The 22,544-nt window shown below is 42.7% G+C and overlaps 1 protein-coding gene across 2 annotated transcripts in view; it reads left to right on the forward strand.

Annotated features, from left to right (window-relative positions):
- Window positions 1-3,176: 3,176 nt before the first annotated feature.
- The window catches only part of Tmem255a (transmembrane protein 255A), a 50,355-nt gene continuing 30,987 nt past the window's right edge, over window positions 3,177-22,544 (forward strand). Inside the window, exons 1-4 of one of the 2 annotated variants that reach the window (XM_051178390.1) lie at window positions 3,177-3,395; window positions 10,017-10,159; window positions 19,921-19,983; window positions 22,422-22,511. In XM_051178390.1, the coding sequence (XP_051034347.1) occupies window positions 3,338-3,395; window positions 10,017-10,159; window positions 19,921-19,983; window positions 22,422-22,511 (354 nt within the window). In that variant the 5' untranslated portion in view covers window positions 3,177-3,337. The remainder of the gene's footprint in view (window positions 3,396-10,016; window positions 10,160-19,920; window positions 19,984-22,421; window positions 22,512-22,544) is intronic. The other variant, XM_051178391.1, reaches the window with a different exon arrangement.

Consider the following 22,544-nt stretch of genomic DNA (forward strand, 5'->3'; position numbering starts at 1 on the left):
ATATGTGTGTAAGTATGTTTATGATATGAATATATGTATGACCATCCCTTTAAATATACATACAGTGTGTGTGTGTGTGTGTGTGTGTGTGTGTGTGTGTCTGTGTGTGTGTGTGTAGGATTCTTCTGGCCCACACTCCCAAATTTGAAGTCTGGAATGTACTACATTAATTTAACTGAGTCAAATTGATCACCAAAATAAGGAGGTGATTGTTTTGAGTATTCCCAGGGTGAATGTGTTAGAGACAGAGTACCATCTGGCATTTTTCTAGTCTGAAGGCTTCTGGGAAGAGTCTTCATTATTGGCTTCAAGAAGATAGAGAGAATTAGGCTGCAGATCCATTGGCAAAGTTTCCTGATGCTGTAAAATAGTTTGCAACCTAGGGCAGCACTGTATGCTTGATTAAGCTTGCAATGAAAAGGATTTATTTTAAGCCACTATAATAATTTCTTTTTTTAATCAGAAACTAACCAAGCAATTTTACAGTAGCCTCCATTTGCATGAAATACCTGTTCCTTCATCTAGATGGTTTGTCTATTGGTAAAATTTATTAAGAGTCTATTTATGCATAAAATCTGCACATGTTTTGAAAGGAAGAATATCAGGATGAATTCCATGAAAAATTGTTCTTTGCATTTTAATTGTCCAGCTCATCCTGAATGCAGATAAACTTTCTTTGGATGAGAAAGAAGTTAGGCCCCACTGTGTCTTCCTACCACTAGTTCTCATTCTATCCCCTTTCCTTTTCCCAGATCCAAACAGGTACCTTATTTCTGGGGAGGAGACCGTTACTACTCCATGCCTGGTCATGGACATTGCTGCTGTCTCTGCTAGTGGTCTTAAAGTCATTTTGAACTTGACTGAGTGTTTACTGTGTTCTAAGTCCCATACCACTTCCCCAGAGATAGTATAGAAGACATATACAGAAGGCAAGTTGTTTAAACAAGTGGCTCTTCAGGTCTTTTAGGAAGTATGTTCAATTTTCACACAAGACTCAGGGATACAGATGCTGCAGAAGGCAAAGGATTCCCCTCCCCTCATTGAGTTCCTCACTGGTTTGTGGATCTTTAGAAAGGTCCAATACCATATGCTCTCTGTTTCACTTGGTGGGTAGGTGCATTTCTTTCTACAATGAGAGAGCTTCCTTTAGTCCACTTAAGGCAGCATGCTACAGTAACAAGTTTGTGTTTGGCATATTTCCGACTTCGTAGCTGTATGATTGCTATTGAGGAGCCACATGTTGCTTAAAAAAAAAAGTGGTGGTGAACAGTCTTCTAGTCTGTATAAAAATCTCTTTTCCTCAAGGCTACTTTCACAGACTTGAAATAAGCTAATTAGGAAGCACTCTTGAGAAATCAGTGCTGGTTGCAGGAGTTCCTCACATTAAGTAGGAGATATTCAAAATTGTAGAAGGGAAAGTAAGCAGGACTGAAAGGCTGTTGTTGTTACAATATAAATACAAGTTACCTTTCTGCCTTTCTGGAGAATGACCTACAAGCCAAGCTTGATAAAGACACACAACTTTACAAGAGTGGCCATCTTGTCTCTATCTAGGACATTTGCCACAGATCTTTAAACCATGTCTGTAGTGTAGGACTGCTAATAATACTTGACATAACATTCAACCTGGCCCCTGGGGCACCCAAGTTCTTTACAAAAGCCTTCCTTTTTAACCTTCAGGAAGAATCTTTCCAGCCCCCCCATTGGAAGGTGAGAAAGGGCAAGGGCCTTTGGTTCCATTTCCTGCTTAGGGAAGCAATGTCTCACAGCAGATTAGCAAGAGGGATCTGGGAGGAACTATAACCCATTCATTCTTCTCAGAAGAGTGTGGTGTGTGTGTGGGGGGGGAGGATAGGTTTTGGGTGTCTGGCTGTCCGTGTCTTACTGTCTCTCTCTGCCCCCTCCGTGTGTGTGTGTGTGTGTGTGTGTGTGTGTGTGTGTGTGTGTGTGTGTGTTTAGGCTAGAGGTAGATGTTGAGAGACTTCCTTAATCATTCTCTCCATCTTAGTGTTTGAGATAGGATCTCTTACTGGACCTGGGACTGGCCAGCAACCTCTGGGGTCCTCAGGACACTGCCTCTCCAGGGCTGGGGTTACAAGCAAGTGATGCTGCACTTGACTTTTAACTTGGGTTCTGGAGAATGGGACTCGGTCGTCAAGCTTGCAGGGCAGACACATTACACATTGACCCATCTCCCCAGCCTGCCTGGAGAATTTTAAACTTAACTTGGATTGAGTTGTAGGATTGAGTTATTGGCAAAATGGGGTTACCAATAATTTCTCTTTCTCCCTTGGCTGTTATGGTCTAAAATGCCTATCTTGATATAAAATTGTCTTAAACAAAAATGCAAGCTGGGATACTGACACACATACTGTCATGTTTTCTTTAGCTGAACCTCCTCCTAGCTTTTAGGGGGCTGTTGGTTCTAGAATTCTCAGTTGTGATGAATAAGGCCGTGTTCTCAGTCTCTAACTGCATAATTTTATACACTCACTTCCCTTCCCAGTCTTCATGGTTCTAGACTAAAGAGTATGAATTTGTTTAATCTGTCTTCATAAGGCATCCTGCCCCCTGCAACCACCACCATCCCTTTGATTACAGAGTGGCCCTTCTCTGGATCACCTCCAGCTCCATTATGTCATTCTGAAAGATCAGACCTGCAGTGTGTGTGTGTGTGTGTGTGTGTGTGTGTGTGTGTGTGTCTGTGTCTGTGTGTCTGTGTGTCTGTGTGTCTGTGTGTGTGTGTGTGTGTGTGTGTGTGTCTGTGTGTGTGTGTGTGTCTGTGTGTCTGTGTGTCTGTGTGTCTGTGTCTGTCTGTCTGTCTGTCTGTCCCTGCTTGCATTCTCCAGTTCTGAACCTCTGACTCTACCCCCTCCTCAATTATAAATCTTGTATAAGGTTTATTGCCCAAGACCCTCTCTTCGAATTACAGAGGCCAGTTGGCCCCAGGCTGAAGCCTTCTTTTTTCTCTGCGCAGCTCTTGCCCCAAGGGGCGAAACCGTCTCCCTGTCTGGCTTAGGAGGCTGGGAGGTGGATAACTAGGATGGGGAGGCCGAGGGGGAGGGAGGGGGGGTCTTGCGCAAGCGCACGCTGCTGCAAGGACGCCAATGCTGCTGCCTCCCTGAGCAGAGGGAGGTGGAAGAGGAGGGAGGGAGCGGAGGGGGAAGGGAGGGGGAGGCGGCACTTGGGCTGCAGCTCTCAACCCAAGGCAGTCAGTCTCTCTCTGCGCTCAGAAAGACCAAGAGGCAGCGACGGAGTAGGATGCTCTGCGGGGCGCCCTGAGCCAGGGGCTACTGAAGCAGCTTCGGGGACTTGGGGGAACTGGACCGCTTTCACCATGCATCAGTCCCTGACTCAGCAACGGTCCAGCGACATGTCCCTGCCCGATTCTATGGGTAAGTCTAGTCGCTAGTACTGTCCTTCGGGCGGTGGTAGCAGGGGGTAAGTGTGTTGTACCTCGGATAGCCAGCTCCCGGCTGCCCCAGAGCCACAGACAGGGCATCTGGGTGGGGGTCCACAAACTCGAGTGTCTGGGAGGCGGACCACAGCCTCAAGGGAGCGGCCCAGCCGTGATAAGGGTGACGCGCGGAGATTGGAGCGCCAAGCTGGGGTCGGAGTAGCCTACCTAGCCCGGAGTGCGAGTGTGTGCGTGTTTGTGTACAGACTTGCAGCCAGTGGTAAATCCCAGCTGTTTGGGCATCAAAACACTTCCTTCAACCCGCGACTTCGCTTTCAATTCAACTCTCCTTCTTTGCAAAGTCCTCATCACTTCTAAAATCACGACTAATGATAATTAGAAGAAGCAGGGTCTTTTTTCCACCTCCTCTCAACTCTCTAGGTGCTATCCTGAAATTCAGACCTGCAGTAGTGGGGGAGCTGATTTATATTTCACAGACGGGGGGGTGGAACCCCAGGGAATGGGGGTGGGGGAAAAAACAAGGGGGATGCTGGTGGGACAGAAATTCCTGAGGAACCACTGAAGACAGCCCTGCCTTGACATACGCAGCAGAAAGATCAACAGTCCTTGAATTTGATTTCTCTTTAGCCCCAAATACACAGAATGTGTGTGAGTGTGTGTGTGGGGGGGGGGGGGCAAAAGGACAAGAAAAGAAGATCCAGCGCAAGCCCGCGCATCTTCTGAAGTCGCGCTTTTCCTCTTCAGCTGAATGAAGGGGGAGGGGCACCTTTCAACACCTTTCTAAAAACTAGAGGATTGCTTCCGTCTTGCACCAACTTGGTGGCCCCTCGAAGGTACTTTTTGGTAGCTACAAACGAATTTAAAAAACAAAAACAGTTTCCTTTAGTTGTTAGGCACATTCCCAGGCCCTGTGATTGCGCTGGGAGGAGAAATTAATTTGGAGCCTGGGAAAGCGGGAGGGGATTGTTGAGCCATGATTCCACCTATTCTTAAAATTTAGCTCAGAATATACTTTAACAAAACTCAATTCGCCTTTTAAAAATCACACTGCAAAAGTCCCCTGTCCCGAATTTCTGCCATTCTGTCTTCTCAGATCTTCTCCCATGAATTTGCAGGAACATCCACAGGGGAGGGGTCAGGTGAAGACTGAGCCCAGTGTGAGCTATGTGCTGCCTGCAAAAGACTCAGTCGCAACAAATTTCGTTCAAGGAAGGGGCCCCTGAAAGTGTTATCACCTGGATGGTGGAAATATTCTTATCTCCGGTGTTGTGGCATACTTAGTACGAGCCTCGTGCTCTTCATTTTTAAGGTCGGAGGTATTTGGAACCAGGTACAAAATGAGACCAGGACTGGGGTCCAAATCCAGAGCCCAGCAGTACCAGACTCTCCAGTACCCCGCCCCCCACTCCACCCCACGCATACACAGGCACGCAGAATACCAAACGCACTCCTTGCCTTGGCCAGCTGTGGCGCTAACATAGCCCAGGCTCCCAGACATCAAGCTACAGCGCGAGAAAGAGATCTGGACGCAAGAGGGCGAGGGTTCCGCAGCACCCATTCTAACTGCGTGCAACAACCACCTGCAAACCAATCCTCCCCAGCCAGAGCTGTGTGGCTGCGGGGACTGAGCAGACTGGAGACCCAGGGCTCAATGGCTTGATACTTGACACTGCTCTGTGGGTTTCAGAGCAAGATGAAGAGAATTCTCTCTTTTATTCCCAGGGGCCCCCAGCCTGTTTTCCGTTTCTCTAAAGATCTGCGCAACAAGAAACTGAGTGGGCTTGCTCAGCTCAGATTCGCCACTGCAGTGAAAGGAATCATAGCTTTCATATAGACTAGGAACCACCACCATGAATCGCGTTTTTGGTACAAATCCACAGGCCGAAGTCACTAGAAAATTCTGAAGTAGAGTGGTCACTCTAGGTTCCCTCAGTTTGGATAGGGAAGTCTCCTAGGAGTTCCCTGGCGGTAATCCCACAACCCAGGCCTGAATCAGCATTTAGGATACTCCCATTTAACTAAGCTCTGGGAGAGCCACCTTCTTATGCCAACAGGATGAGGAGAGGTGGTGGGTTTGTGTTTCTGCCTCAAAGGGCAGCATTTCTGAGGGGATTCCTTTTATAGGAAAGACACAGCTGCAGCCAGTAAGCAAGCAAGCAAACAAACAAACAAACAAATAATAACCCCACACTACACACCCCACGCGCCCCTGCGTGCCTGCACACGCGCGTGTACACACACACACACACACACACACACACACCACTGCACCAAGGTGCCTGCACTACTTTTGCTGGTTGCTTCGGGATCAGTTGTTAGTCCAAGACTCTGAAGGAAGCAGACATTTGGGAATTATGAAGATAGTAATTTAGCTACCACGCCCCTCCATCATCTTTCAGCAAACCCCTCCTTCACTTTGGCAACAGCGCCCTCAGGCGCTAATGCACCTCTACTACATTAGGGCATTCTCTCCACCCCCAACAACACATTTTGTAATTTACTGAGCCATCTTTGGTATCTCCATGTCTTGAATAATTTACTGAAGAAGTGAAGGTCGTAGATTTCAACGCCTTTAGGTGTGAGTGTTTGGGAGACTGGCAGAGCATTAAGGCTCTTGTATGGGCAGCCACCTGTTTCCAGGGATGCTCAAGTCTGAGACTTCTGAGATCTACTCTGCTGTGGCAAAACTGACTCAGGTAAGCACATCCTAATCCACTGAAACATTCAAGCATGAGAATTACCCTGTCACAAACACCGCAGGGTACAGAGCATGATACTAAGAGTCTTTGTTACAACCCAATAAAGATTACACAGCCTCTTTTGGGAGGGGGCTATCAAAGAAATGCATACAAGGTAAAGCATTGCAGAGGCAGCATCTGATCTTATAGTAACTCACAGCTGGGCTCCGGTCAGGTACACAATCCTGGAACTAGTGGACATCATATGACTTGTAGGAGAAACCTGCTGTCACAATTTCTATACTTACTTAGTAAGTCCTCCTAAGACATTAGAAACTGAGCTAATGGGTGATTAGAGTAGGGGGAGATTGATTAAAAGATTCTGTGGTGGAAGAAGTTTTGAGCTTGCTTCAAAAGAAGAGAGGGATTCAGATGCAAATGCAGGTGGGAGGAGGAGCTGGCTTTTATTAGAGGGACCAGGGGAAGGAGATGCTGATCCTATCTGGAAAGGTGAAGCCAGCAAAAGAGTGGATGCATCTAGAGCTACATCCTGGTCCTCCAGTGTCTGTGGTGGAGGTGGGGCACTGCAGAGAGGGAGGGCTGCAGTAGCTCTGCAGGGAGACTGCTGGGGGAGCAGGAAATGCCAAAAAGAAGAATTTGGATTCACTGCCATTGGTTGCAATAGCTGTTTAAATAGGAATATACTAGGTACAAGGTAAACAAGGTGATGAGGCTCTTATGGTTTTGACACTAGTTAGCCGGAAGGCTTTCAGTTCAGGAGATCCCACAAAGTGTACTCTTCTTCTAAATGGTAATTCTATGAGCATGATCGAAGTTGCACAACTCCCTCAACAGACGGTTCATTAGAAGAAAAACAATTATGAGACTTTAGCACTTGTTTATTCAGTAACTATCAGCTATGTATTTACTGTGTATCTGACATAGCAAAAGGCACTGTTTTCCAGCCCTTAAGGCTAATTTAAAGTAGCTCATGGTGTCTGAGCTTTTTTATATGTTAATTTTTTATTGGTATTTTGAGACAGGGTTTCTGGCTGTCCTGGAACTCACTCTGTAGACCAGGCTGGCCTCAAACAGAGATCTGCTGTCTCTGCCTCTGGTGTGCTGGAATTAAAGGCCTGCACCATCACTGCTCGGCTTTATATCTTAATTTATTAAACAAAGCCTGAATAAGATGGTCCTGTATTCACAGAAACATCTAAGGCCTCCCCCCAATTGAACCTTAGTAAGAACAGGGTTCTCCCGCATTCTAAAATAAAGCAACAAGCAGGTAAAAGGAGTAAGTTATACAATTACCTGCCCTTTAGGATCCCTGGCTACACCTTCAGAGCACCTTAAGGTAAATCTTGCTCCAAGTAGAAATGGACTTTATTCAGTCAAATTGAAACCATAGGTAAATGGAGGGAGGGGAGGCTCTTCATTTCAAAAACATTCACCCAGGAGTTCTTTAAAATAGTCAGTTCTCCAAGTGCATTGAAAATAAGTTGATGTTATGTAGGTAAGGTCTTCATAATATAAAATAAAAAGTGACTGGCAGGACAGAGAATAGATAGTTAACATAGTGCCTAAGAATTGTAGCAATTTAATCCAAAACTAGTCTTAGCTGGAGACAAGCCCCCTGTAGGATGGTGGGATCTTTGGGTTTTTCGGCAGACAGCATTTCATTTCAGAGTCTAAAGCAAAGGGAAAAAAGGATTTTCAAATGACACCATGTGGTTTGCTGAGTCACTTTTCTGACCTGGCTGCTGTGCTTAAGTTAGAGTGATATTTGCAAGGAACACTCCGGGGCTGTGGATAAGATTAAAGGTCGGTTGGTAGGAATGAGCCGCTCGGTGAGACAGCAAATGAGGAAGCCCATGCAACTGTACATTCTCCTCCAATTTAGTCCCTCAGGTTACACAGCCGCCGTGTAAGATGCTCTTGGTGGATTCCGGGGCAGAGAAAGGCTAGAGTTCCTGTGTGCATGACAAACATGAAAGCAAGCAAAGAATGGGAAGCGGTATAGTTAAATTTAGGGTTAGAGCCCCACAGTGGAACCCTGGGAGACTCACCACGAATCTATCATGAAATGAAATTAGGGACCCTGGTTTAAGGACTCCTTTGGGTATTCTGATGTCAACAAGAACAATAAGGAGCCTGCAGGTAGATGAAAGAAATAAATCCTGTCCTCCGTACCCTTACCCCTCTCCTATTCCCTTCTCAGAACCAGGCAGTTAGTTTACCAGCAATCAGGTTGTCGTTTGCACCCGATAGCTACCACAAAGGACCCCGATGTCACAGGTGTCTAGGGGTCTTTCTGTTTTTCTGCATGGGGGCTGGCTTCCTAGCTCACTGCAAAGCACAGCCATCTATGACTCCCCTTGCCTCTGAGATTGGAGCTTTAGTGTATGACAGGGGCCTATACTGAAAGTGCTTCTACATTTTGATGTAAAACAGTCTTAGAATAGTATTGTATTAGACTTTGACCTGATGAGTCACATCTCTTAGTTTCAAAGATGACGTCAGGGGAGACAGCCAGCCCCTCCCACCTCCCTCAGAGCCTTCAGCAGAGATCACACTGGGAAAGACCCAGGGTGGCAGTTTTGATGCTGTTATTCTATATGGAAAGATAGCTCCAGGAGCCTTTGAGAACAGCCCTAGCCCTCACTTCCCACGAGCTTTCAATATCAACAAGCCTCCTGGGTCTCTTTCAACTGGGTTTACCCCTCCTTCTACCTTCTTTTCTTTCCCTCTCCTCCCAGTATGGGCAGCTTCTTTGCTCCATAATTTTGCAGAGGGTACAATGAGACCTCTCAGAATGCTGACTTCTGAACAGACAGAAGTTGTCTTCCGGGCCATTCTTGATATTTGAAGCACTGGTCATACAGCCACCTATTGCTTCATACATACCTATGGTCTTTATGGCTTCAAGAGAACCGGGTTCTAATAGTGTTGCCCATTTGTTCACCCCCTACCCCCGAGAACTCCTGGGTGGTTAATTCTCCCGTGGTATTTCCTATTGAGGAGCCCTTCCTTGTGCCACAGAAATGCCTGCATAGTATAAGGCAGTGCTAGGTCCTAGGATAGAGCAGTGCTTGGTTCCTTCAAACATATTAAATTGAAAAGTGAGCTTAGATACCATTTTTCTATTTGACTTAATAAGCTTAGTTTTGAAAAAAAAATATTGGTTGGTGCTATCATGTCTGATAAGCTCTGAGCAGGAAGGAGCATGGGTTTCTTGCCATTTATATTTATGTCATCCTCACATATGCGTAAATGTGTGTAAGTTATAATCCTTCTGATCTACCTCCCCTGATATAAATCTTGGTGGACTAATAGCCTTCAAACATTTACTTTATTAAGCACATTTGTTATGTGACAAATCTGGCCAGCACGCCATTTTTAAGTTTATGCATGAGGCAGCAAATGTCAGAAACAAATGAAAAATAAAATGCCAGTTCCTGGCTCAGTCCTGATATTTACACTAAAAATTAAATTTCATATCTCTAGCTTCTAAGAAAAAAAACATTCTTAGTTGCCTCCTGGCTTTAAAATATTTTCTTTTAATACCCTCATACAAATGCTTCTCATTCATCATATGCTTTTATTATAATCTGCCCTAAAAAACACTCCACTAAGTGGGTATGACACATCTTTTATAGAATGTCAAAAACACAAAATTGCTTTGCTGTTATGTAACTGGTGAGTTTTCTCCTGTTGTTTATTTTCAAAGAAGCAACATATTTTTATTAGTAAAGTGGCACCCGTTGACTGCAAAATGGAAAGCTCCATTCTTTTACTGTAATTCCATTCCCCAGAGACATCCCAGTTACTAATAGGGAGAGGAAAGAAAAACCTTACTAGTAAATGTTCTCTTCTTTTCCCAGATGGAATGAGCAATTTCAATGTCTCTATTCTTCCAGGGGCCTTCAATAGGAGGAAGCGGAACTCCATCTATGTCACAGTGACTTTGCTTATTGTGTCCATGCTAATTCTCACGGTGGGCCTCGCTGCAACTACCAGGACCCAGAATGTGACCGTGGGAGGTTACTACCCAGGAGTTATTGTAAGTACAGAGAGTATAGGTCAGTCTCTTGCTGGCTACAGAGTTGGTGACTCTGCTGTGATAGTTTTCAATTCTGAGTTTCTAGTGTTGACTCCTATTTCTTCTCTCTATTTCTTTGTGTACATGAGAGACAACTCTCCTTAGGAAAAACACAGGACTCCCTTAACGAGGACTGAGATCTTAAGCATGTCATCTTATTGTCTTGGGCTTTGCTTTTTTGATTTAGGAGATGGTCCTTTCTAGGAGCATCAATTTTAGCTAAGTGTCTGCCTTCTCAGAGGCCACATGATCATGCCTGTCACCTCCACTTTCTATGGACAATGGCACTCATTTATTTACAAAGTAGTCCTCCCAGGAAAAGGTGTAGAAGACATTTTTTTGAGACAGGGTTTCTCTTTGTAGCTTTGGAGCTAGTCCTGGAACTCACTCTGAAGACCAGGTTGGCCTTGAACTCACAGAGATCTGCTTTCCTCTGCCTCATGAGTGCTGATTAAAGGCATGTGCCTCCACCTCCTGTTGGAAGACATATTCTTAATACGTGCATATTTATTCATTTTTAAATCACATACACACTCACAAAATGTATATAAAATGGAAATTCAAACTTTATATGAAAATGAAATTCCAATTTTAGTAACTTTTTATACAAACGCTAAAATGTTACAGGATGTTATGTACTTAGTGTGAAGTTTGTCATTAAAGATAATACCTATAAACCCTTATTTCAAATGGCCCATGAGCTATTTGTAAATATTTTTGGCTGAGTTCTTATCTGACAAGTTACAAGTTGTCATTGGAACCACTAGTCTTTAAAAGATTCTTTAAAATATGCCCCTTACATTGTGTCTGACTAAAAGCTTGTATGAGAGGTAGAAGTAGCAACTCTTCCATTTTTCATTGGTCATTTGTTATTAAGGTCAACTTCGATTTGTAATTCTCAATAGGATTTCCAAATCTCTCATCCATTTTGTTAGTTCTAACTTGGTTAAACTTGATTATATAATCTGCTCATACATAAAATGCCCTACCATTAACAATTCACTGCTTGGAGTTTTCCCCCTTCACAAAGGACAGCACCCTTCCTAGTGATAGAGAAATGCCATTGACAATCCATTTATGAAACATTAGTAATAACTTCTGTTTTCTTATCTCAGATAAACATTAAATAAGAATCGAAGTTTAATGGTTTCTTTTCTTAGTTCAGCGGATTGTTTATCCTCCCCTACAGTGCATGCAATCCATTTTTTCAACAGTGAAATTTGCTACATAAAAATAATCTCATTTACTAGTTTAGTAACAGTAAAACTCTGTCAAAACAAAGCATCCCTCTATGAAAATTGCCGTTGAACCCCAAATATTAAGTCTAGAGACTGAATCTTATTTTAATATCAGTTAAATGATTCCTGAATTGCACTTACTAGAGAGTAGAAAGATGTTAAAGGTGGTTCATAAAACACACACACACACACACACACACACACACACACACACACACACACACACAGAGCATACAGATCCGACATGGTTTTGGGTCTCTGTCTGTCCTTCTCACTCTCATTCAGAAGAGAAGAAGTTAAAGATTATATCTTTAACAAACCATCACTGTGAATGACCAGCTTGGAGCCTGTTGCCTAGATCACGGATTCCATTCCACAGTCTGACGCCTCAAGAGCCCTTTCAAAGCCTGGGCTTGATGTGGGCTCTGAAGTCTGATGTAAGCTGAACCTCCTTCAAGCCTAAGGCTTCTGATGGAAGTTCTGCAGTTTGGGGGAAGGTAGGGTTCACCGCGAGCTTAGGGCAGGTGTCTCACAGACACCAGTTGGTACCCAACGCCCTTTGTTAAACATGTGATGTGAGAACTCACCCAGTCCACTTCCTGTGGTGAGGCAAGAAAATCAGCAGTCAGCAGAATTGGAGTTTATTTTTAAAAGCAAGCAAAGGGGAAGGGAGGAAAGGAGAGAGAGAGAGAGAGAGGGTAAGAGCATTTTGGTGGCTTGGAAAGGAATTTGCAGGGTCTGTGCTGCTTCTTGTGCTTCAGGTAGCTGCATTATAAAATACCTCCAACTGAAGAGCAAATGCTGAAGCCAAGATCCAGTGTTGCAGCCGGTGAAGGGAGGCTATTTTTCATGTTAGCACAAACCTTCTCTGTAGTTTTCTGACTGTGGGAGGCTAGGTTGGAATACATTAACAAAGGAATAAGGACTCATGATTGCTGTTATTGAAGTACTTGATGTTCAGCTAGCATTGGAAATTGAAGCAGTGAGGGCATATCTCTCTCCCTCCCTCTTTCCCTCTCTCCCTCCCCCCGCGGCCCCCCCCCGTGTGTGTGTGTGTGTTTGTGTGTGTGTGTGTGTGTGTGTGTGAGAGAGAGAGAGAGAGAGGTTACAGTAAAAACAAACTTAATAAGAGAGCCACCTTAAGAGGATTGTTTATGAGCCACCCAGACATGCACTGGTTTAACTTTTACAAATTTGCTCTCTGAATGCCCGTGGATCATTTCTTTAAAATGGGTTTTAATTATACAGTGAAGCAGAGAAGATAGCAGATTGAACAGTTGAAAAATCCATTTACTTTTATAGGTCAGATGGTGTTATAGCAAATACAATTAGGACTCCTACCTCTGCAATAAATGCCCGAGAACCCAGATTTGCCTGGGAATGGAGCGTGTCGCTAATTGAATAGTTTTGGTTATTAGGGAGGAACTACATAAGCTCTCAAACCGGTGATTTCCCCACCCAGGTACGAGCTAGAATGATGTGAAAAATGCAGATCTCTCCTCCATGTCCCCAGAGATTCTGATTCTGTTGGACTCTATGAATGTGATTTCTTTTCATTAGCTAATCTTTGACCGAAAAAGTAATAGATGCTAAATATACATTTTACTAGTCACCTCAGGGAAATATAATTTAGGTGGACCAGCGGCCAATTGGAGAATGAAAACACAATAAAACACATTTAGCAGTAAAACCAAAAAGAGCATAAACCAGAAAGAGGATTTTAAGATTCTGTACAGCCAAATTGGTCATTTTGAATATAAATTATAGTTATTTGGATCAGTGAAAACATCTCAAGTTATCCTGAACTCAACTATTTTGTTCTCAACTCCAACTAACTGTGTTAATAATACATTTAAGTTTGAATATTCAAAACAGATAAATTATGGAGAAAGAATTTGATTAAAAGAAAATTTGATACACATTTCATTTAAATACTAAGACCTTGGGCATTTCAAATACAGTGGCGAGGTGTTTAATATGCAGAGAAGTATATTACAATAGTATGTTAGCTAGTCTACCTGAGCTATAATGTAGTATTGGTACTACATGCCTCTTTAAGGGTAAGATAACCTACACAGGCTGAAATATAAGGTTTTTAAACATTAAACATTAAGACTGATGAAGACAAGCTGATTTTTTTTGATATCCTCCAATGTTTGAGGTATCTTCCATTTCGGAAAAGTTCTGAAGAACTTTGAAAGCCTTTAAAAAAATGTTCACGAGCCCTGGTTATTGAATACAGCTGAGAAGGCCCAGGGGTGGGGAGGGGGAAGGTTGCTCCATTCCTCTAAGTCTTTTCTTACCAGGAGAAGGAAGCCTGTAAATGTGTTTCCCAAGCAACCCACAAGATGGAGTTGACCCCTTGATCAGTGAGGAAAACCCTTCAGGCACTCTCATCTCAGCATTATTGTCCTTTAGGGCCCCGTATTTTCTTTCAACACAGAAACCTGGAAGTTCCAATCCACTTCCTGGAGAGGGTTCATTGATTGAAAACCATGGAGAGTCACTATGGGATAATAGCAGACAGGGACAATAGGAACAGTCAATAGTTAAGAAGCCTTCTCCAGGCACACATGGCTTTTTTACCTGAACACTCAAAGACTATGTAAAGAAATGTAAGGGCATGTGAAGTCCAATGCTATTTTGAATGCTTAGGAAACAAGTCCTGGAGGTTTGGGTTTTGTGATTGCTGTAAATTAAAGATATTCAGAAAGTTCAAGTTTGTCCTAAAACATAAATTCCTAAGTGAGTACTGTTTTTTGTTTGTTTGTTTGTTTTTTGTTTTTGTTTTTGTTTTTTTGGTTTTTAAAGATAGGGTTTTTTTTTTGTGGCTTTGGAGGCTCTCCTGGAACTAGCTTTTGTAGACTACGCTGGTCTCTTAACTCACAGAGATCCGCCTGCCTCTGCCTCCTGAGTGCAGGGTTACTGAGTACATTTTAAGGATGAAATTTGAAGCCTGATGTGCCAAGAAAACGTTGTGCAATGCCACAAGTGTCTACCCTCCTGTTGGCCCTGTAGCATGACATTCAGAGCTCTCAGAAGATGCCCTCAGCCTGACCTCCTGTGACTTCTACTTTCCCAGTAGCACCTGCTTATAATTTGGGCTTTTCTGCCTCCATGCTGCAACTTACACAGTTTGCAAAATGTTTTCTCAATTGTATCCACTAAATCTTGTCTATCATTCCACTTAGCTGGAGCATTTCTATACTGCTGGGGTCTACAGTGTTGTCTACCATCTTTGAATTCTCTACTATTGAAGCCTCTTACTCCTGGTTCCTGGAAAAAACACATATTTTGCTTTGTGTTCTCTGTTGGACTATATTCTCACCTACCTTTGTTTATACAGATCCACAATTCCTTGAGTGAGATATACTTCAGGATTTTGACTTCAATTTTGGAGAAATTATACAGATATACTTCCTAGCATTCCAGTAGGGCTTTGGAAAGCACATATGATCATGTTCCTTCATAGTTGTAGCATAAAATATGACTTTTAATATAAAGTAGGGTGAAGATTGTAAAAAACTCAATCAGTTCAAGATCAAGCTTTATCACTGAATTAAATTCTTGTAGTTTCCAGATTAATTTCAGGGTTATAGAAAGGGGTTGTGGACTGCTAAATCTTGCTGTCCTTGGCATCATGTCCCACCTCAAAACCCAACTCCAAACCATAGATCAAACATAAGATATGCCACAGAGTACATGCCCAATTAATGTTTATTTGAACCTCTGCCTGGGTGTCTGGGGCAGTGGATGGGCATATGAACCTCTTTCTTCAAGGTTATTATTATGTAAACACTAGTCTGGATGTGGTAGCACATGCTTTTGATCCTGGCACTCAGGAGGTGAAGACAGGTGGATCTTTGTGAGTTCAAGGACAGCATGGTCTACAAATCCATGCAATGCCTGTAATCCCAACACCTCGGAGCCTGAGGCAGGAGGAATGACAAGTTTTAGGCCACCTGAGTTACAAAATGAAGCTTTGTATAAAAAAAAATTTAAAAACCCAAACCAGAAATCCATAAAGAGCCTTCAACCTGACTCTGATTTCTATTGATTTGTCTTTTTTACTTGACAAATAGAGGGCAGCCAAAACAAAGAAAGCTGGTATTTGTTCAGTTAGTGGGAAATACTTATGAAAGTTCAAAGGTCTAGCTATTACCCAATTCCATGAAGCTCTTGATGAGAAGCCATAGACTACCTTGACTCTTGGAGGTCTTGGGAGCCACCATTATCATTGAAAAAATTGTTTGTCTTTATTTTATATGCATGGGAGTTCCTTGCATGTATATCTATGCACATGCCAGAATGGGGCCTTGGATCTTCTGGGATTGGAAGTACAGGTGGTTGTTAGCCACCATGTGGGTGCTGGGAACTGAACTCATGTCCTCTGGATGAGCAGCCAATGCTCATAATCACTGAGTCATCTCTCTGGTTTCTTGAAAGCTAGCATTTGATTAGAAGCAGCTACCCACTTTTAGGAAACTGGCAGCTGTTTTTTTTTTTTTTCACCCCTGAAATTGTCCTCAAATAGGACTTCTTATTCTATCCCTGCAGAGAACACTTTCCCTAAGGAGCACCACCCTTTTACTTCAAGGTTATTATTATGTATACACTACTCTGGATGTAGTAGCACATGCTTTTGATCCTGGCACACAGGTGGATCTTTGTGAGTTCAAGGCCAGCATGGTCTACAAATCCAGTTCCAGAACAGACCTCTGTGAGTTCGGGGCCAGGCTGGTCTACAAAACAAGTTCTGGGACAGCCAGAGCTGTTACACAGAGAAACCCTGTCTCGAAAAATCAAAACCTCCCCAAATCCCACCCCCCCCCAAAAAAACAAAGAAAAATAACCCAGCAAACCCCACAAATAGTTGCTGATCCTTAAGGTGACTGTTGTTAATTAGATAATCTGAGGGCTAGTGCTAGCTTTGAGATGAATGTGCTTTAAGGAGGAATGAATTCTTAACAATTCTCTAGTCTTCTGATTTCCCTTATGTCAAATGAGAATGATAGACAGATATTAGGGTTCAAGATGAAAGATCAGAGAAACAAAGCAGCCAAGCCAGTAGCTCTTACTTTTATCCAAACTGAAGCAATCCAGCCCTCAACATGGCTGGAGACTAATTGCCCCAGACTGAATATCTACTCCTATCCTGTATACCTCTCTAAAGCTATTAAAGGCATGTGAACCCAAGTGCTGAGATCACCTTTGTGTGAGCTGTTTCTCTTTTAGGCTGGATCAATTTTGTGTAGCTCAGTGTGACCCTGAACTAACAGCGATCCATCTGCCTGTCTCCTGAGTCCTGGGATTAAAGGTGTGTGCCAGCACTGCCTGGCTCTATGGCTAGCTAGTATGGCTGCTGGGATTAAAGGTAACACCACTGCCTGACTTCTATGGCTTGTGGCTAGCTTTGCATTCTAAACCCTCAGGCAATCTTTATCAAATCATAAGTAATATATCACCACAGGCAAACTGTGTATCATCCCTATCATCAAAGCAGGGACACAAGTATACCTTTAATGTAAAGTTCTTCAAACTCAAACGTAAGGTATTTCAGCAATGTTGGACACTTTGTTCACCTACCATCTAGGTAAGTGATTTCCTTCACTCATCACTCAATAGATGTTACTTCCTTGCCCATTGATCTCCATGCATCCTACGAACCCATATAAATGCCTTCTCATCTATGGAAATTTAGGAATACATTTTATTTAGTAGCCTACCTGCTTCAAGTAACACCATATACATTATATCCTTACAACAACACTACCTAGTAAATACTTTTATGATTCCCAATTTCAAAATGTTGTTTTTTAATTATATTTGTTTATTTAAGTTTTACTTTTGTGCTGGGGATAGGATGGGGAACATGAGCAGACTTGGCACAATGCAGGTATGGAAGTCAGAGGACCATTTGGAGGAGTTGCTAAGTCACCTCTCACCAGCTCCATGATTCCCATTTTCTAGATGAGATGGGATGAGAAGGAATAGAATGGGAGGCATGGACAAAGGAATACATCAGCATTGTCATTCCCGTCAGTTCCACAAGTGTTCAGTATATCTCTTCCAGTCACTACCATCAAAGAGAATGTAAGAAATAGCCAGTGTCTTTGCTTCTGGTCTCGGTTAGTCATCTTGCTGCTGTGACAAAATACTTGCCAGAAGTAACTTAAAGAAGGAAGGGTTTGTTTCAGCTTACAGTTCCAGGGGACACAGTCCATCAAGGAGGGAAAGGTATGGCAGCAGGTGCGAGGGGCAGCAGGTCACATTGTATTTAGAGGCAGAAAGCAGAGTGATACATGTTCATGCGTAGTTAGCTAGCTTTCCCTAGCCCATGAAATGGTCCTGCTCACACTCAAGTGAGTCTTCCCCCCTCAGTCAAGCTTCTCTGGAAATACCCACACAGACATACCCAAAGGTGTATTTCCATGGCAATTATAAGTTTGTTTGTCTTTGAGGCAAAGTCTCACCATGTTCCTCTGGCTGGCCTGAGACAAGGCATGGAAACACTTCTGAGAAAAAGAAACAGTGACAGAATTTCCCAGCTCAGATCACATCAGATTGGTTCAAAAGTGAAATGGCTTTTGGGTGAGTGAGATGGCTCAGCAGGTAGAGGCACTTACAAGCCGAGTTCAGGTGATGGAAGGAAAGAATTGACTCTGTTAAATAGTTCTCTGATCTCTACTCACTCACCATGACTCTCTGTGTGTGTGTAAATAAATGTAATAAAAGTCTTAAAAACTCACATGTCTTTTTAAAAATGTAATATTGAGGGCTGAACAGCTCAGTGGTTGAGAGTACTGGCGGCTCTCCCAGGAGATCAGGGTTTGGTTATTCCCAGTACCCACTTAGCAGTTCACAAACATCTGCAACGCCAGTTTCAGAGAATATTGTGCCCTTTTCTGGTCTCAAGGCCACTGCACACTCATGGTGCATAGACATACACGCAGGAAAAACAGCCACACACATAAAATAATATGTTTTAATAAAAAAATTATGATTCTAATTACCAGAACAAAACAATGTTTTCTCAGCACTTAACTATATATCAGGTGTTATGGCAAGTTGTTTGAATGTATTATTTGTGTTAATCTTTCCAAAGCTCTATAAGATAACATTACCATGGTCCATTTTGTTTTTCAGCCAAGGAAAGAGGCTGAGTGGTTACCCAGACATTAGTAGAAGATCTGAGTTTGCAAGGCAAACTAGTGTGATGACCATACTCCGAGGCAACACATTTTAGTTATTTTTAAACGAGATTTGGAGGGAGAAAAGTATATGTCAGCTGTCGCACGAGGCTAATCTCCATAGCCTGGGATGGGGTGGGCCATCATACATAGACCTCAGCTTTGGTTTCCCAAGAATGGTTGCTGGACCTGCAGAAGGAATCTTTGCTTCCTTTCAGTCTCTTGCCTTCTTGGGATGCTGAGGCAAACAGTTAGTTCCTCAACATGGTCACATCAGACCTAATCTTTGGGTTCATTAGATTTCCCAGCCTAGATGTAAAGTTTGGGAGTCTTGGGTTGAAATAGAGGCCCCAGTAAGCCAAGATAAAACTGCAGGTGCAAATCAAGACTGTTAGTGAGGCCAAAGAGAAATGTAACTACATCGCTGAACTTGTGTTAAGATTTATTGGTCCGTTCTCACCACTGTTTACTTCTTCTATTTCCATATCCATCAAAAGCTATTGGTTAGCGATCATTTTCAGCTGAGCCCAGCAGGCTCAATCCACTAATGGCAGAGAGGAGAGGGCAGGGAGATCTTCTACACTGAGCCATAATCCCAGCCACTTAGACGGTGAAATTGTTTTTCAGGGTTTTACACTGCCATTTCTGTTCACCCTTTAATGAATGCTTTCTGTCCATAAATGAAGCAGAGATGGAAAAAGAGGTGAATAAGTGCTAACGTAAATTGCAGTAGGTCAACCACAAATACAGGCTTTCAAAAAAAAAAAGTTCTTTTCTATTTCTATTTTTTTTTTTTTTTTAGTGTGGGTTAAGGTGCTTGCTGATTCCTAAAGTACTTCCTGAGTTTGATTAGTATGCCCAATGTATCAAAATTGCCTTTGCAAACCTTTATTCTGTAATCCATGCCTGAGAGTGCAAGGTCCTTTTCAAAACCAGATACAGATCAGGCGATAACGTGCATTTCTCACCATTATATGTCTCTTACTGAATCACTAGTCATATGCTAGGTAATGGATATTAAAATTGAAACAGGCAGGCTCTAAAAAGCTATAGTTGACCTTTCTTTTTAGTTTGGGGGCACATAGTTTCTTTTTCAGTGTGAGTCATTGCTACAAGAAAAAACTGCAAATAATAGAATATACTTTCCCTGAACATAGTGTGTTTGTTTAAGAAGCTACATGTGGCTTTGACATTTACACTCCAGTTCTTTTCCACTATCCTGAATCATGGCCAGGGACTAGAATTACTGTGTGGGCAGGTTGATTGTCTTCCTAAATGCTATGTTGCCTTACAGCTTGGCTTTGGATCATTCCTTGGAATCATCGGATCAAACCTTATTGAGAACAAGCGGCAGATGGTGAGTTTTCACCCTTCTAGAAAGCCCAATGTTTATGTGGATAAGTAACAGATCTCTTAAGCTTGTGCAAATTTGACCACAAAAGAAACTGTTGCTTCACCTTTCTGCCTAAGCCTTCAGAGAACTTGTCTCATAGTCAGCCAGTGGTATGGGACTGGTTTGCATCTTGCCTACTGTTTCCTCACTGACCTACCCAATCTCTTTAAGCTTTCTCCTTCATTCTCAAAAGGATGCTTCAGACTCTTCAATCAGGCTGCTGTCTTGGCCAAGAATTTCTGCTTCTGTGTTATACAGCACTGAGTTATTTGTTACTTTTGTGGTTTTCTTTTGGTTACACAATCTTTTGGAAAGGTTTTCACAAAGGGTCTTTACCTTTTAGGACATTATAGTCTAGGGAACTTTAATTAAGAAAACAAGTGTAAATTTGGTATGGTGATGCATGCCTCTAGTCCTTACACACAGGAGGTTGAGGAGGATCAGGAGCTCGGTTCAAGATCACCTTTGAATACTTCTTGAATTCAAGACCAGCATGGGCTACTTGAGACCTTGTCTCCAAACCAAAAGCCAAAGTGAAAACTAAAAAGAGAAAGGCAGTAAATATGACTTGAGTCATAGACCAGACAAATTAAAATTATGAAGTCAATCTGCAATATCTTTGTGTCTTTGACATCCGTAGTTCAAAGCCAAGGGTGTTATAAAGTTGAGAGGAAGGATCAACACTTAACAGAAGTGTTAACAGGATCCCCCAAAGGCAAGCTGATGTATTTTCCCGGTTGAGTTTTGAGAAGGCTTCTGTGAGGGCAAGGGGTAGAATGGATAGGCTGAATTGTAAGCACAGTACAGTCTTACATAATTATAAATCAGGAAGCCTAGTGAGTAGTCAGACGCTGGACTGATCAGATTCCCCGTGCACAAGTCTTTGTGGCATCCAAACTTTGGCAATGGGGTCTGTTTAACATCAAGTTTAATCAAATGATGTAATAGCTCAAGGGGCAGAACTCTAACCATACATTTCCCTCAGGGGACTTCTAATAGTTTCTTCTTCCATTTTACCTGGACTTCAACCCTTGCCAGTTGTGTTTGCACTTTGGGCTTAAATTATTCAAAATAATGGGGGGAAATTTTAATTGTAGAGCTGATCATAGCATAGCTAATAATGCCAATTTCATGACATCGTTCATCCATTATTTACCAATTATCTGCAGTGCTGTGAAGTGAGATTTATGGAGAAAGGTTTCTGAACAACTCCCAAAGGAGATAAGTATTTCCTCTCAGCCTGCTGAAGTGGGTGAACCCTAGGGTACCCTTGGCTTTGATTTTTTTCCTTCTCCCTGGGGAATAGCTTGATGCCATGTTATTTCCTCCTCTTTCTCCCCAAAAGCCTCAAGAAAGAAAAATGCTGATTCCATGTAGTTCACAGGGTCAACCATGGCAGATTGTGGGCTCATGTATCATGTCGCCTTGTCCTTGGAGACATTCTGAAGTTGTGGTGACCCCACAGCTTAGGTTGAAACAGTGTCATGGTACTACATGACACACTTTAGGAAAATTTATGTTATCTAATGTGATTAATGAATTTGACAATCTGGTTTTGTTATTTAAAACTTTCTAGCTAGGCATGGTTGTCCATGCCTGTGTTCCTAGCATTTGGGTTGCTGGATCAGAAGTTTAAGACCAGACTTATCCAATATAAAATGAATTTGAGGCCAGCCTGGGCTACATGAGGCCATGTCTCATAAAAGAGAAAGAAAAATTTTATATATACTCCACAGAATTTATCCATTTCAGAGACTTCAATCCTTGCAAAATCTCTCTGACACTTAAGTGTTAGTAAATGGAGTGTCCCCTTTCCTCAATGATATAGGAGGTGATGTAGAGGTGTGCAGGACCTAAGACTCACTCTTGTTTTCATCGGTGTCCACTGTGTCATCAAGCAGCAGAGTGAGGGGGTACAAAAAAAAAAAAACAAATGACAAGGGGTTTATGGGCATCAGTTCTTTCATAGACTGAGTAGAGACCCTGGACACACTGTTTCCCCTCCCGGTGCCTCCATTTCCACATAAATAAAACATAGGGTTGGATTACATGATGTCCAAGGTCCAACATTTTTCTGAATCTGAGGATGGAAGGGCTACGCAGTCCAATTCCCTCACGGACAGCATGCTGGATAGCAGCAAGCTTCTCCGTCTGGTGCTCACAGAATGAATTTATGAGCTTACCCTGAAAATGTATTACAGAATTGCTTCAGTTTCCCCTTCACTCCCTCCCTGCCTACCCTCATGCCCATTCATCCTGCATGACAAAAAATATATATATATCCCCATCAGGGACAAGACTAGAGTTCTGCTTTGGCTGGCAGTCTCTGGGGGATTACCTAGTCTCCAAAAGCAGCAACAGTGAAAGGCTAACAGACGTGTTTATTTTCTTCCCTCCTGCAGCTGGTGGCTTCTATCGTGTTTATCAGCTTTGGTGTGATTGCGGCTTTTTGTTGTGCCATAGTTGATGGGGTCTTTGCTGCCAGACACATTGTGAGTATTATTAGCCTTGAGCTGAAGTAATTG

This window comes from Phodopus roborovskii, unplaced genomic scaffold, assembly GCF_943737965.1.
Source record: "Phodopus roborovskii unplaced genomic scaffold, PHOROB, whole genome shotgun sequence".
Classification (NCBI taxonomy): Eukaryota; Metazoa; Chordata; class Mammalia; order Rodentia; family Cricetidae; genus Phodopus; species Phodopus roborovskii.